The sequence below is a fragment of the Solanum dulcamara genome, chromosome 8 (genome assembly GCF_947179165.1).
Source record: "Solanum dulcamara chromosome 8, daSolDulc1.2, whole genome shotgun sequence".
Classification (NCBI taxonomy): domain Eukaryota; kingdom Viridiplantae; phylum Streptophyta; class Magnoliopsida; order Solanales; family Solanaceae; genus Solanum; species Solanum dulcamara.
This window is the reverse complement of record NC_077244.1, coordinates 1,430,434-1,445,649: the sequence shown is the minus strand read 5'-3', so window position 1 is coordinate 1,445,649 and position 15,216 is coordinate 1,430,434. Positions and strand designations below refer to the sequence as shown.

The 15,216-nt window shown below is 35.9% G+C and overlaps 1 protein-coding gene across 3 annotated transcripts in view; it reads right to left on the bottom strand.

The window, feature by feature from the left end:
• The window catches only part of LOC129901676 (putative late blight resistance protein homolog R1B-13), a 49,426-nt gene that overhangs the window by 5,009 nt on the left and 29,201 nt on the right, over positions 1 to 15,216 (bottom strand). The window contains exons 1-3 of one of the 3 annotated variants that reach the window (XM_055976923.1): positions 6,515 to 6,713; positions 6,298 to 6,428; positions 4,089 to 4,182 (exon numbers count right to left, since the gene is read on the bottom strand). In XM_055976923.1, the coding sequence (XP_055832898.1) occupies positions 4,089 to 4,151 (63 nt within the window). In that variant the 5' untranslated portion in view covers positions 4,152 to 4,182; positions 6,298 to 6,428; positions 6,515 to 6,713. Of the gene's footprint in view, positions 1 to 4,088; positions 4,183 to 5,025; positions 5,163 to 6,297; positions 6,429 to 6,514; positions 6,714 to 15,216 lie in introns of those variants that run through there. The other 2 variants (XM_055976924.1, XM_055976925.1) reach the window with 2 other exon arrangements.

Sequence of the window (15,216 nt, the reverse complement as noted above, 5' to 3'; positions counted from 1 at the left end):
AGAAGTAAGAGAAGAACTATCCTACACATGATTTGGAGATGGCCACAGTGATTTTTGCTCTTAAAATTTTGAGGCATTATTTATACGGCGAGACACGCGAGATATATACCCACTATAAGACCTTAAAGTATATTTTTCAGCAGAGAGATGTAAACCTTCGACAGCGTCGATAGATGGAGCTACTCAAGCCAATGTTGTGGCTGATGCATTAAGCAGAAAATCTATGGGCAGTTTAGCACATATAGCTCCTGAAAAGAGACAATTGGCGAAGGATATGCAAAAAACTCGAAGTCTCAGGTGTCAGATTCAGCGTGGGAAATACAGAGATATTACTAGCTTGTGTGCAAGCCAAATCTTCATTAGTAGAGCGCATTAAGGCTACTCAATATGAGGTGGGCAGCTTTGCAAATATCGAGATGAGGTCATAGCTGGTAAAAGTAAGAAGATGACTGTTGATTGTGACGGTATGCTTCGACTAGGAAATCGGTTATGTGTACCAGACATGGGTGGGCTAAGACGAGTTATTCTCGAGGAAGCTCACAACTCCAGATACACTATACACCCTGGTTCCACTAAAATGTATCATGACCTGAAGCAAGCGTATTGATGGGAAGGTATGAAGAAAGATATTGCTAACTTTGTTTTTAGTTGTTTGACTTGTCAACAGGTTAAAGCAGAGCATCAACGACCCACAGGATTACTACAGGAAATCAAGATTCCAGAGTGGAAATGGGAAAGAGTTACTATGGAACCCTTAGAGGTTATGACTCTATATGGGTGATTGTAGACCGACTAACAAAATCAGCACATTGCTTACCTGTAAAGACTATTTAGTGGAGTGAAATATGCCCAGATGTTTATGAATGAAATTGTTCGACTTCACGGGGTTCCAATATCCATCATCTCTGATAGAGGGTCACAATTCACTTGAGATCCTTCCAAGAGGCACTGGGTACTCGAGAGTATTGCTTTTCATCCACAAACATACGGACAGTCTGAGCATACTATACAAATCTTGGAGGATATGTTGAGAGCTTGCATTCTTGATTTTGGAGGAAGTTGGGATGCTTACTTGCCTTTAGCTGAATTTGCTAATAACACTAGCTTTTAGTCAAGTATTCAGATGGCACCGTATGAGGCCTTGTATGGTAGGTGATATCGTTCTCCTATAGGGTGGTTTGAAGTTGGAGAGGCTAATGTGTTGGGACCAGACTTGGTACAGGAAGCTATGGACAAGGTCCAGTTGATAAGACAGAGATTGCTCACAGCTCAAAGTAGACAAAAGTCTTATGCGCATAAGAGGAGAAGAGATCTAGCGTTCACAGTCGGGGACAAAGTTTTTCTTCGAGTCTCTCCTATGAAAGGGGTGATGTGTTTTGGCAAAAGAGGTAAACTGATGATAATTTAACGTATGAAGAGGAACCTGTGGTTAATATTGACAGACAAGTGAGAAAGTTACGATCAAAAGAGATTGTGTGTGTAAAAGTCTTATGGAGAAATCATACCGTTAAAGAGGCTACTTGGGAGTCAGGGGAAGACATGCGAGCCAAGTGTCCTCACTTGTTTCAGCTTTCAGGTACACACTTATTTAAATTCGGGGACCGAATTTCTTAAGGTGGGGAGAATGTAATGCCCAAAATGATGTTAAAGGGCAAATAGATCTTTAGATTTTCTGGGCTTGAGCCCATTGCACGTGCTAAGGGTTCATATTGTTGCTGAACCTTTCAATTTTTCACTCTGGCCAAACACGTATAGGAAGAAAAACAAATCCAAGCTGCTGTCTCTGTTTTTCTGCCGAAAGAACAAAGAAAGGAATTTTTTTTAAAAAAAGCTTGATTCTTAAACTAAAGAGAGAAGCAAAAGAGAAAGGTATGTTTCTGAACTTGGTTTATAGATTTAATTTGTATATACTTCTACACAATTGAGGGTTCAGAGTTTATGAAATATGGGTTAGAAGAAATAGAGAAATTTGTTAAATTTTCATGGAGTGATTTCATTTAGTGATTGAATTGTAAAGCTTTTGTATTTTCGTTCACACCAAAGAGAAAAAGTTAGACAGATAGGTGATATAACCTTATTTATTAGAAATAATCAACAGTGGGGTTGTTTGAACTGTGTAAAGCATTAATTGGATTGAATTTGATAGAAAGGGAGCCTTGGAGTAACTGGTAAAGTTGCTGCCATGTGACTAGGAGATCACGGGTTCAAGCCTTGGAAACAGTCTCTGCTAGAAATGCAAGGTAAGGCTGCGTAAAATAAACCCTTGTGGTCAAGTCCTTTTCCGGACCCCGCGCACAGTGGGAGCTTTAGTGCATCGGGTTGCCCTTTTTTTTGAAAGTCAATCATGGAATCTTGAGGCTAGGTATTTAGTGTAGCATGAATTATATTAACAAAGGAGTTAACACAAAATTGATATGATTGTGATTATAGATTGACCGAAGGAATATGTACGGATTATTCGAGGGACGAACTTGGTATTTCAACAAGAATACTGTGAGTAGTAATCTTACCACAATTTGCATTTTTATAATTCTCATGATCTATACAAATTTTATAAAGTGAATGTGTTACCGAATATTTTGAGCTTGCATATGGGACAAGTCTTTTACTTAATATGATATTGAAACCGCTATGTGAGATGCTCTCACCTATGATTTGTTTATTGTTAATTGAAATATGATTTACCATTATGGAAAAGCTTTGTTATTTACTTGAAAGTAAGTATCTTGATATATGTTTCTTTTATGGTTTAAGTTTTATATAATGTGATTTGATAAGAACTTGAATGTCTTGTAATATTTGAAAATGTTTCTACTAGTTATAAAGAAAAGTATAAGTGGAGTAGACCTTGGTGGATCCCGTAGCTAACGGCGGGTTTGTTAGACCTGGTGCACCTTGTATTTACAGATTAACGATATAGCCCCCGCTAGTGGGAAGGTAGAACTAGCATACCGTTACCGATATCCCTCGAGAAGTGATCTTCTGATATGAATATTTGACTCCTTTATGAGGGGCCACACCGATTACATGATTCATTCTAGAAAACCTCCTAAATATAAGATTTGATATGAAAGTGTTTACTGAATTTTTCTAAATGGTTGAGTTGATTCTATTTATATCAGACATACATGGTTGATTATTATTACCGTTTTGAAAGATCAGCAATTTTTATGATTTTGAACATCATACTAGCATGTTTTCTTACTTGTCCCTCACTAAAACAGTTGTGGTAAAATGTTATTACTCACTGAGCTAGCATCTCACCCCCCGCTAAATGTTTTTACAGAGAATTCTATAGAGAATTCAGGTGGCTTTGGCGAGGATTCCATCAACTAGAGAGCGAGAATTGAGAGTATCTGGTGAGCCCCGCATTGCTTCGCGTGGCAAGAAGTTATTGGGTCGTTTTTGGTTCCTTTTCTTTTAAAAACTCTTAGAGTCGCTCCATTGTCCTTTCTCTAGTAGAGTCATGAATATTTATTCGTATTACAGTCATATGACTAGTGTTAAACTTATTTTTTGTATTTGGAGATGAATTGGTATTACTACATAGAGGTTGGTTTATTGATGGATATGGTGCCTTATTTAGTGTTATTGTTAGTTGTGGTTGATTTCTGAAACAGGAAAAATTCAGATAGGCCCAAAAACAAAGGAAACTCTACCCGATTTTCTGTAGAATTGTGGTAAGGCTTGCTTTGAAATTCTCCCCCTTAGCACCGGTCATAATCCTAAATTGGGTCGGGACATTATGAAACCACGCCCTTAAAGTTTATACACGATAGATAGAATCATGGAATCATGACAAAGTGAATGGTTCATTCTACAAAATAAAAAGCTTTTTTTACGAGTTACAGATGGAATACATACGCTGACAACGTTGTAGTTATAGTCGGTCAGATTATGAACATTTGACAGATTATGAACGTTGTGAACTTAAACTCTTCTATTAAAAGATGCAATCGTCAGATTATGAACATTTGACAACAATTCTTCAAAAAGAAGATTTGTATAACATTATTGTATCTTGAGGATTAATTAGATAATGATGCAAGTTAATATTAGCTTTAATATGTATATATTGTATGACATACCGATGAGTTGTTTGCTTCCTGTAATTTCTCTCTTTCTCCTTCATTATCTTTTTCTTTTTCCATGATTGTAATTTTCCTTTCAAGTTCTCAAGACCTGATGCATAAAAAGTACATAAAACTTTATCAGCATAAAAAGTCATAGCAGGAAACAACGTTGTAGTTATAGTCAGTCACAAAAAGTAATTTTTTTCCAACGAAGAAGTGTCAGTGACACACCAGTCTTCTACCAATTACTCTTTACACCAAAAGTGAAATAACAACAAACAATTCATCTGGATGGTAGTAACATTTATCATGTGCTCCTGTAGATGAATCAGATATTCTCTAACATTTCTTAGGGTATTGAAATTTCTAGATTTAACACGGGGATACTAATGAATCAAAGAAAGTATGTCTTAGAGTTAATTTCTGAGTGCTGCAAAGCCAATAGCCACACCACTGGAGACAAACTTCAACTGGGACAAGGAATACTTTTGACAATTTTTCAAAGAATTCCCCACAATTAACTTAGAATACAAATAAAACTTACTCCGGGCAACTATCCGGAGGGGTAAAATAGATATTTTGCAAAAATTACCAAAAACTGATTGGGCAGCATGTCCAAATTCCAGAAAATTTGTAACTAGGTGATTCCTTAATCTCTAGAAGTTCAACAACAACAACAACAATCCAGTGAAATCCCACAAATCTCTAGAAGTTCAAGTACTGAATAAAAAAGCTTAGCATCGACAGTAGCTTCGGGTATGTATTCACATGGTCAGATTGTTTGTTCATTTGTCTACTTTCTGATAAACAAAATCCAACTTAAGGACTTACTACTAAAGATGAGAAACATTTTTTGTCATTTTCTTGAAGAAATTGAAGAAAGAATCATAAAAGTTTTCAATAGTGATGAGAGTACCAAAAATTAAACACACAATTAGATGAGTTAACTAACCTTTTTACTTGATGAAAATATCTTCTGCTTGCTTTGTTATTGCTCAAAATTCTGGAACTAAACACAGAGTGTGTACGGAGGAGGAATTAAAATACCAAAATGCCTCTTTTGTTGGGAGATGTTTGGTTGGGGTAGTGGAGAAAATAATATTATAAAAAGACCAAATTAAAGTAATGCTTATAAAAAGACAAAAAAAAGAGACACTTTTATTGATTGGGGGTAGTGGAGAAAATAATCTCAGTATTAAAAACTTTCATAGTATTCCCTCATAATTGTATATTAAAAAATTATAAAGATAATTTAGTGCTACTGCCAGGAAGGTCTAAAAATCAAAAGCATGATGATAAATTTTTGTGAACTGAATCACGCAAATCATAACCAACAGAAAAAAATAAGTCATGATGTCAATCGTGATCAAAGAAGAAATTATAATCATGATACTCTGCTGGCATAGAGAAATGACCATCAATTTAAAAAGAAGAGTGAAAAGCGAGAAGTTATACCAAAGAAAAATTCAAAAAGTATATGTCATAGATGTGGAGGTATGGGGCACTGGTCACGGATCTGTCATCAACTCTGTAATGAAATGGAACACACAGAAATCTCTCGACTCTCTTTGTTCTCTTGCTATCTCTCTTTCTTATTAATTTGTTAAGTTTGTTTATTTTATAACACTGGTCACTTTTTTATATTAATCATTCCATTTCATTTTTGTTTGATACTATTTTTTTATTATTCTGTCCAAATATAATATTAATATTTTTATAATTTCTTCGTTAAAAACTTTTATATCTAGACCCGCATGACTTTAAAACATGTAACTAGGATGTAAGGTCTGGTACTTATATACCCAACAACTCTTCTATATATTTGTCGGTGTAGGACTTCTTATCCTAGCTTGGGGAAGTTGGGGCGTTACAAGTCTTGTGGTCTTAAACATGCCACGTGAAAAGTTAACGATGATGTCGATCATCGTATTGGTGCGACGTGGATAAAATGAAAATTTGCTTTCAGAGTCTTGTGTGATAAAAAATACTACTAAAATTTAATGATACATTGCTACAGCGTAGTGGTTAAACCGACTTTATTGTATGGGGTGCATAATTAAAATTTAAGGTTAAGTGCTTTAAACTCTTCAAATATATTTCTCAAATATTTATACTTAGTCTTCACAAACAGACTTTAGCTCAAAAGCATAATAGTATTTGTTCAAAAGCTTTCTCCAATAACCTTTAGCTCCCGTGTTCTGTCGACTACAATCAGCACTCTTACCTGATACCTGCAGTTTTTCCTATGCAGAAGTCATGGAGAAATTCCCGGTTCTATATGACGTTTATGCTGCTGGATCTCCATCAACGGTCCAAATGAACTCAGGTATGTCGAACCTCCGTCCTAGCACTGTCCTGTATATGTAAAGTTTCTCATCTATAACTTCAACATTAACACTTGGCAACTTCTGAGCTAAAAGCTTACATGCGCCATAACTTACTGAACAAGAAGACATCCAAAGATATCACATCGTCTCCAGCTTTGCAGCATTGACCAACAGAGCCGTTTCACCTGTAAGAACAAAAGTACTCAGAAAAGGGTAATCTAAAAAGAAAAATATACTCCTCCCGTTTCTATTAATGTGTGTTAGCTTCATTTAGCTTGTTTGAAAAAAGAATGCATCTTTTTAATTTCAAAACATTTTCATTTTACTTTTAGTGACACTCCTCTGCAGGAATGACACAGCAGGTTAAACACCACAAGATTCAAGAAAATTTCTTCTTTAAAATTCAAAACACTTACTGTATCGAGTCTCCAACCTCTCGAGAACATGCATATCTATACAAAAGTGACACTCAAGCTAGAACTTACCCACAGTGGCGGCTGCAATCTGTAAGAGTGCCTGATCATCTTGCCAAGATCAGGAATTCGAGTGGTAGCATGGTTTAAATTCAAAGATGTGAGACTATTGTGGACCCCATATATACAAGGAAAATACGCCGGAACAGACTCCCAAAAACCGCTCAAGCCTTCGAGCCAATAGCAGTCTGAAAAAGCATTACTCATGTTTACATAAAGTTCGGCAGGATCTGTCTGTATCTGCAAGCAAAGTAGGTTCCAGTACCAAATTCAACCAACTGGAAAGCGTGACGAAGAACGCCCGGAATTTCCTCAAGGGTCACGGCACTGCTAAGCCGAAGAATCCTCAAATTAGGAGAGAATGAAAGGAGGCACTCCAAAGTCGATAAGTCGACCTTAGACACCATACAAGAAATGTTAAGAGTTGCAAGTGATGTGTTGCTATCGGGAAAATGACTAAGCCAATCTTCAATCAGGTTTTCCACTTTCCTTTCTCCTAAGTCCAGTTCTCTCAGATCCCTGCAGAAACATTTGAATTACGTACGTATGCAAATCCAAAGAACTATTCCCTACGCACACACCAGGTAATAGAAGTAAAAGCAGATAACTTGTAAGAATCCTACTTTGCGTTTTTACTAAATCTAGTTTCATCCCTTCAAAGGCCCTCCTATTACTCTCTTTCCAAATGACCCACATGATTGCTAATGGGGTAACCCTCGACTTCTCTTCCCCCTTCTATGGTTCCAATTTACCAAAGCTTCCTTCATTGTACTTGCATCCCAAACAAATCAAGGGCCCCGGCCACCCTCCATACATCACCGACTAGCCACCTTACAATGCACAAGAAGATGATCGACATCTTCGCCTTCACTCTTTCACATAAAGCACCAACTAACATAGGGAATCCTCCTCTTTCTCAAATTCTCCATTGTTAACATCTTCGCCTTCACTCTTTCACATAAAGCACCAACTAATAGTGAATAACCTGTCGCCACTCTCCCTCTTAACTCCATATATCTGATGAGTTTTTAGTGTATCAAGCCCATACAACAACTCAATCAAATTGTCAAATTCTTCCATCTCCCAATCCTGCAGGTTCCTTATGAATTCTTAGTTCCAATGGAACACACCCTCATGAGACCTACAAATTTGTTGGATTGTCATCTCTCTTTGGTATGAAACACGATATAAATTATGAAAAGCTACCTCCAACTTGATCTCTCTGCACCATTTATGCACCCAAAAAACTAATCCTGCTTTCGCTCCCAACCTTAAACGAAATATGACCACAAAAGTCCTCCCATCCCTTCATGATACTCCTCCACAAACAACACCCAAACAACGTTACAATATTCCTAGTCCTAGTACCATTCTACTGCTATACAACCTTGTAACACCCCAGAATTTTTTTTGCAAAGACTTGAACATTCCAAAAATTCAATCCAAGACACTCCTAGACCTAAAACTATCCCCCGAATTCAATAGAGTCATCAAAATTCCATTTGAGTTGAATTGTAAAACATTACATAATTTAATTTATATATGTATTGAATTGAGTCATTTGACTTTATGGTGGAGTTGATTGTATATGATTGGATTGCGTATGATTGGATCGGATTAGGTGATATGTGATAGATTGGATTAGATGAAGTGTGATGAATTGGATTAGATGATATGTGATTGGGTTGAATAGAATGATATATGATTGGATTGTGTATGATTGGATTGGATCGGATGATATATGATTGGATTGGATTGGATTGAATGATTTAATTGAATTATATCGTACGTGATTAGATTGGATTGGATGGTTTATGATTGGTCTCTGTCTAAACTGTGTTCTTACTTTAGACTTATGACACTTTGATTGAGTCTCTCTTATCTTTCTGATTTGAGATAATTGAATCGATGTTATTCTACCTTGAGGTATGTTTCATTCTGCCATATTACATACTCGTACATTCCATGTACTGACGCCCATTTGGACCTGCATCGTTTCATGATGCAGAGACAGGTTTAAGAGATCGTCAATAGGAGCACCATTGGGGATCTATTCACGCTTAGCTTATTGGTGAGTCCTCCCCTACATTCGGAGGACACCACTTATGTTATTCTTGCATTGAGTTAGCCTTTTTCATTTTGATTTGAGGTAGCCATGAACATGTCATTAGCACCAATTAGATAGTAGTGATAGAGGCTTAATAAACTAGATGGTGATGAGTCGATTGAGTATTTCATTTCCTTGAATTATTTTTGTCAAACTATTTTAATGACAAAGATCGAAGTTTGATTTGTTGGCCCATGACCTTTCTTTCTTGAGTTAGATCGTTGATTGGGATTGCCTACCAAATATTCTCTTTATTTTAAGTCTTTCACTGATTGAATGAATAAACGGATGTGTGATCAAGCTAAGTGGTTCGCTTGGAAGCCAGAAATGGTTTCTGAGTGCCGGCCACGTCTAGGATACCCTCCCGGGGCGTGACAAACCTTCAATAATGCAAATTCACTATAGCTATTTATAATATTAAACTTTGAGTATTTCCTCAACCATCAATCAAAAACAAGTTATACCACTGTTACTTTCAGGTTTTGAAAAATTAATAAACTATAGGACCTGAGGATTTATTCCAAACATAATGGGGACCAGCTGTAAAGCCTGTCACCACCTGTTGTGGTTGGTAGAAACAACAGAGGATAGCAGACTGATAAGACAATCAGAAGACAACTAGGTTGTGTCTGTCCAACATTAACATACAGCTTTGGACATGAAACAACTTAGTTTTTGCAAATCAAGAATACACACAAAAAGGCTGATTCTCTCAAGCAAGAGCAACTTCACTAAGAAAACAAGGGACCTGTGTTATATCTTTTGTAAGCATTGTAAGATCAGTTCCTATATTATAAAGGAATATTGATTGTTTTCATGTTGTAGTTTGAGTTTCCAAGTCATGGCTAGAGTTAGCTTTATCGGAGTGTTTTAAAGTCTATGTCAACTAGAGCTAGTTGGGGTTATGGGCATTAGAGATATTGCTTAGTTTGCCTTATAACAGAGGTGTTACAAGAGGGAAGGGATTAAGGCTTTAAGTTGCACGAAGTTGTAATCTAAATCTTGGCTCGTTTGATTAGTAAAGTTGGTTGTCTGTGGGACAAGTCGTGGTTTTTTTCTTCCTTGAGCAAAGAGGTTTTCCACATAAAATCGTGTGTATTGTCTTTACTCTTTAGTTTGTTTTATTGTTTGCATTATTATCAAGGGACCTAGTCCATTGACACTCTGGTGGACTCATATAAGCTATCAATTGGTATCAGAGCAATATTCTTTATACAAGATCCTGTAAGCTGAAAGAAGGGTGATCCATCAAATTTGGAAGAGTAACAATCTGGTACTAGGTCACCTAGGTTCAATGGTCAGTTTTATGGATGGTAGAAGTCTCGTATGCACGACTTCCTTATGGCTAAAGACAGTGAACTTTTGAACGTTGTTTTAGATGGTCCTTATGTTCCTATAAGAGAAATAAAAGAAGGAGAAATCATACAAGTGATCCCTAAAACTCAAAAAGAGTGTGATGAAGCTGACAGAAAGAATATTGAAAAGAATTACAAAGCAAAAAAGTTGTTGGTCTTTGGGATAGGACCTGATGAATACAACAGGATTTCTGCCTGTAAGTTATCTAAGGAAATATGGAACTGCTTGAGAACTTCTCATGAAGGTACCACTAAGTGAAGGAGTACAAGGTAGACATGCTGACTACTCAATATGAAAACTTCACAATGAAGGAAGAAGAGACCATCCAAGATATGAACACTTGTTCAACACGGTTTTCTCTTCATCTTCAATACATATCTTAATATACGTACACATTTGATCCAAGAAAATGGGGAATTGATGATGATTCCGCACATCGTATTGGTGCGAGGTGGATGAAATAAAAGTTTGCCTTCAGAGTTTTGTGTGATAAAAAATACCACCTAAATATAAAGGTAAGTGTTATAGAGTGTGGTTAAACCAACTTTGTTGTATGGGGCGAAGTGTTTGTTAGTCAAGACCTCTTATGTTCATAAGATCCAAGCTGCAGAAATGAGGATGCTGAGATGGATGTTAAATATCAAGCCCACCTTGAGTTGTTTCCATTTGACAAACTAGAGGCAACACTTCCAAAACAATAGGAAGAAAGTATTTCTCGGAACACTAACCATATGCATCAGAGTTCTGGAGGAGATAGACTTTCTACATTGAACTTTAAATCGCCCTCCACATATATAGTATGTGGTTGTCACCTTAGAGCTGGAACCACCATCTGGTGATTGCTTAAACTTTACCTCATTAAGTTACTTTTTCGAGTTTGTTCTACCAAAGCTCATCAATCCTATACTTCATGGACTTAAAGTTGCCACCTACAGAAGAAAAGCCACGGTTAGAAGAATATTAGTGATTAAAATGAGAATCTATCCAAAATTGAAAAAGAATTAACTAGGACGAAGAATGTTGATATTCATGACAAATTTAATACTTCTGTAGCTAGTGGCTCTTGCACATTTGGATTAGTTCTTTTAGCGTCCCTTATTTTATCACAACAAGCGCTAGTGTTAGTACTCAAATTAAACTTTTTTTTTCTTCAAGGAATTCTAGCTTGAGTGCAAAGTTGCATCTTTTCCATTCACATTCAGACTAGTACATATTTCTTGAACAAATTTGTCTGAAGTTTGAGATGGGTTATCCAGCATCAATGTATTAATAGGATTTTTAATAACACTTACTGCTGCACATGAGGCCAAATGTTGTATAGAAGCACCTATTTGAACATCTTAATCATTAGATACAACATCCTTCAACTCCAAATGCTTATCGATGACTGATTTTTGATGCACATGAATTCCACCATTCTGCATCAACTCTTTGCACGTGAAGATTCCACTTGTTGTTGCATTGGAATTTCTCTGTAACTTTATTACCTGAAGGGTTTTCACATGTTTGCGATGATGGTATTTCTTGAAATATTTACGAAAACTTAAAAAACTGAGATATAGGATAACTTGCATATGGTATAGAGGTTAACAACCCTTTGTTTGACTTCCTTCTTGCCCATCATATCAGAGAGTCAGCAATCCCATGTATGTTTTGTGGGGTCCAGTCCCCATTTGAAATTCATAAAAGCGGTCAAATATGGTTGTAATTGTTTAGCAATTGCTCCGTGTTTTTTTGTCAAATATTGCTACCAATTGGTTCAACAATTTGCTCCATGTTTTTTTGTCAAAAATGGCCAGCTCTTCATTCAATACAACCAAGAAAGAGAGAAAAATATTTGATCTATGATATTTCCATAGACTATATATAAAAAAATAGTCTGTGAAGAAAAATAGAGTGTGAGCGATATTTTTGTAAAGTGGAAACCAAAAAGTGTTATTCTTTTTGAGTGTATGGTAGTCTTTTTTGAGTATTGTATTTGGTACTACCCAACGTAAAATTCATTACTATAGTGATATCAGTTACTCCTCTTGGCCCGTGGTTTTTTTTCTTATTTGGGTTTTTACGTAAAATTCTTGGTGTCATTATTTTTTCCATTTTATTTATACTATTTTGACCATATATATTTTTCTATTAGTCCATTTTTTCCCAACAAACTAGTATCAGAGCAAGATTTTATTTGAGTATGCTCCGTGGTTGCAGCATAGTTTGAACTTCCACATCAGAAAAGATTTACTTTGATTTGCTATAGTTATATTTTTTGGGGGAAAACGATGAAAGCCAACACTAGTAGAATGGTTAATTTGAATGGTGTTAATTATGTTATTTGGAAGGGAAAAATGGAAGACTTGCTTTATATCAAGAATTTTTATCAACCAGTCTTTACCACTATAATGTCTGATAATAAAACAGATGAAGAGTGGAATCTGTTGCACAGATAGGTAATGGGTTGACAATAATGTGTTGAACCATATTTTTGGGGAGACACATGCTCGTATCCTGTGGGGCATCTTAAAAGCTTGTATGCTCGGAAGACTGGGAACAATAAAATGTTCTTAATAAAGCAAGTGTTAAGTTTAAAATATCATGATGGTTCCCTGATGACAGATCACCTGAATAATTTTTAGGGAATCATAAACCAGTTATCTTCTATGGGCATAAAATTTGACGAAGAAATTCAAGGTTTACTTCTACTTGGTTCCCTACCAGACTCTTGGGAAACATTTAGAACTTCATTGTCAAATTCTGCTCCGGATAGTGTGATCTCTATCGATTCCGCCAAGAGTAGTGTCTTGAACAAAAAATGAGAAGAAAATCTCAAGTTTCTTCTTCTTCATCATCGGATGTCCTGGTAACTAGCTCTAGGGGGAGAAATAAAAAACTTAGTTCTCAAAATAGAGAACATAGCAGAAGCAAATTCAGAGGCAGACTTACGGATATTGAGTGCTATCATTATGGCATGAAAGGGCACACAAAGAGGTTCTGCCGAAAATTGAAGAGAGAGAACAAAGAAAAACAGGAAAATAAAGAAGATAACAATGAAAATTGCCTAGCCACCGTCTCTACCGAAGATCTTGTTACAATCCTTGATGCAGATTTGATAAATATTACTTGTGATGAGTCAAGTTGGGTTATGAACACTGGTACCGCATCTTATGTGACATCAAGGAAGGAATTTTTCTTTTCCTATACTCCTGGTGACTTTGGAACCTTGAGTATGGGTAATGATATTATATCTAGGGTGGTTGAATTTGGTACAATCTGTTTGGAAACTAGTATTGGAACTAAACTAGTTTTGAAAAAAGTAAACATGCACCTGATGTTGGTCTGCACCTAATTTCTGTTGGTGTTCTATGAAACACCCCGAATTGTTTTCTGCCAAGACTCAAACCGTTCTTCATATGTGTGTAGACTCGAATCGAATGACTTGTAATTTCATATATGAGCTAGGATCAATTTCTAAGTATTTGAAGTATATTAGATATGTTTTAGGATCATAAGGGATCTCTAACACCAAGCCGAGTTTAAAGAATTTCTATCGACTAAGTTTTCAAATGAGTTCATATAAGGGTCAACTTCAAACGACCATATCTATTAGAATATAATGAATTGCGTGGACCATGACCTATCAAATTAAAGGTCTTTGATTCTTCTTTCCAACTCCACCAATATTGCATTTTTTGGAGTTCGGAGTCAAAAGTTATGACCATTTTACTATAGACTATAACTGCAGAAAATTCAGGCCTGGAGATGCAGTGGCGCCCGTCGCCACTATAGCGCCCGAAACTAGTCTCTGAAGTTTGTCCCTTGGCGCGACACGCCACTATAGCGCCTGCAGGTTTTTGGACTCATTTTTTAGTTTTTTCTTGAGGAAAGGGCATTTTGGTCCTTTCCCACCCATCCTATATCTAAAACACTACCCTAGCTATCACTATTTCCTCCCCCCATATCAGTTTCTAAGGGTTTTCTCTCCAAAAAAAACCCAAGAATGTTGAGAGCAAGATTTGAGAGAAGAAGAAGAAGAGTTAGGTGTCAATCCATTCCTTCAAGTCTTGATTTCCTTCGATCTCCAAGTATGTAAGGCTAACCTAAAATATGGATTGAGTTCTTCCATATGCCCATAGATGTGTTGGATGGAAGGTGTGAAAGGCTTGAACCTTTTATGAAGGTTTTCTTGAATTGTTTCCTAAACTATGGAATATTTTTATATACTATTAATTGATTGATGATTTTCATGACTTGAATTATTGAATAATTATCTTTCATATTTATTTCATAAACCGTAGCTACATATTGACTACAAATGAATTTTTGTATATAAATTCATATGTATTGATGGTGCTCTTGAGTTGAGTTTTGTTGAGAGTATGGATTCATGTTTTCATTCACATTAAACCAAGAAGACATTTCATTTATGTCATAATTGTCTTGAGGTTGAGATTGATGGTTTTTGTGTATATATATTGATTGGAATAAAAAGAATGAATTGGGATAGTTATGAATGTGAATGACATAAAAAGGAATGAAACCTTGGTTGAGCTAGAATGTTCTTTTGTCTCTATAAATTGAACATAAAATTAAATAAAGATTTTGGAGAAAGATGTTTGATAATGATGTTTGATGATGATGTTTGATGATGAGATGAATGATGTTTATTTAACTAAGGAAAAATGATTGATGAAGAGGTTATGTTGATGATGATGTTTTGAGATGAAATGGATTGGAGTCTAATGTGACTACATGATATGCGATTTACATAATTTGATTTGATTGGAGTCATATGAGTATATATGATTGTTTGAGAAGGAGTTTTAAATAAATGATTTGTGAATATTTTGGCATAAATTATTTATACACTATTTTGAGATTAAAGAATGATT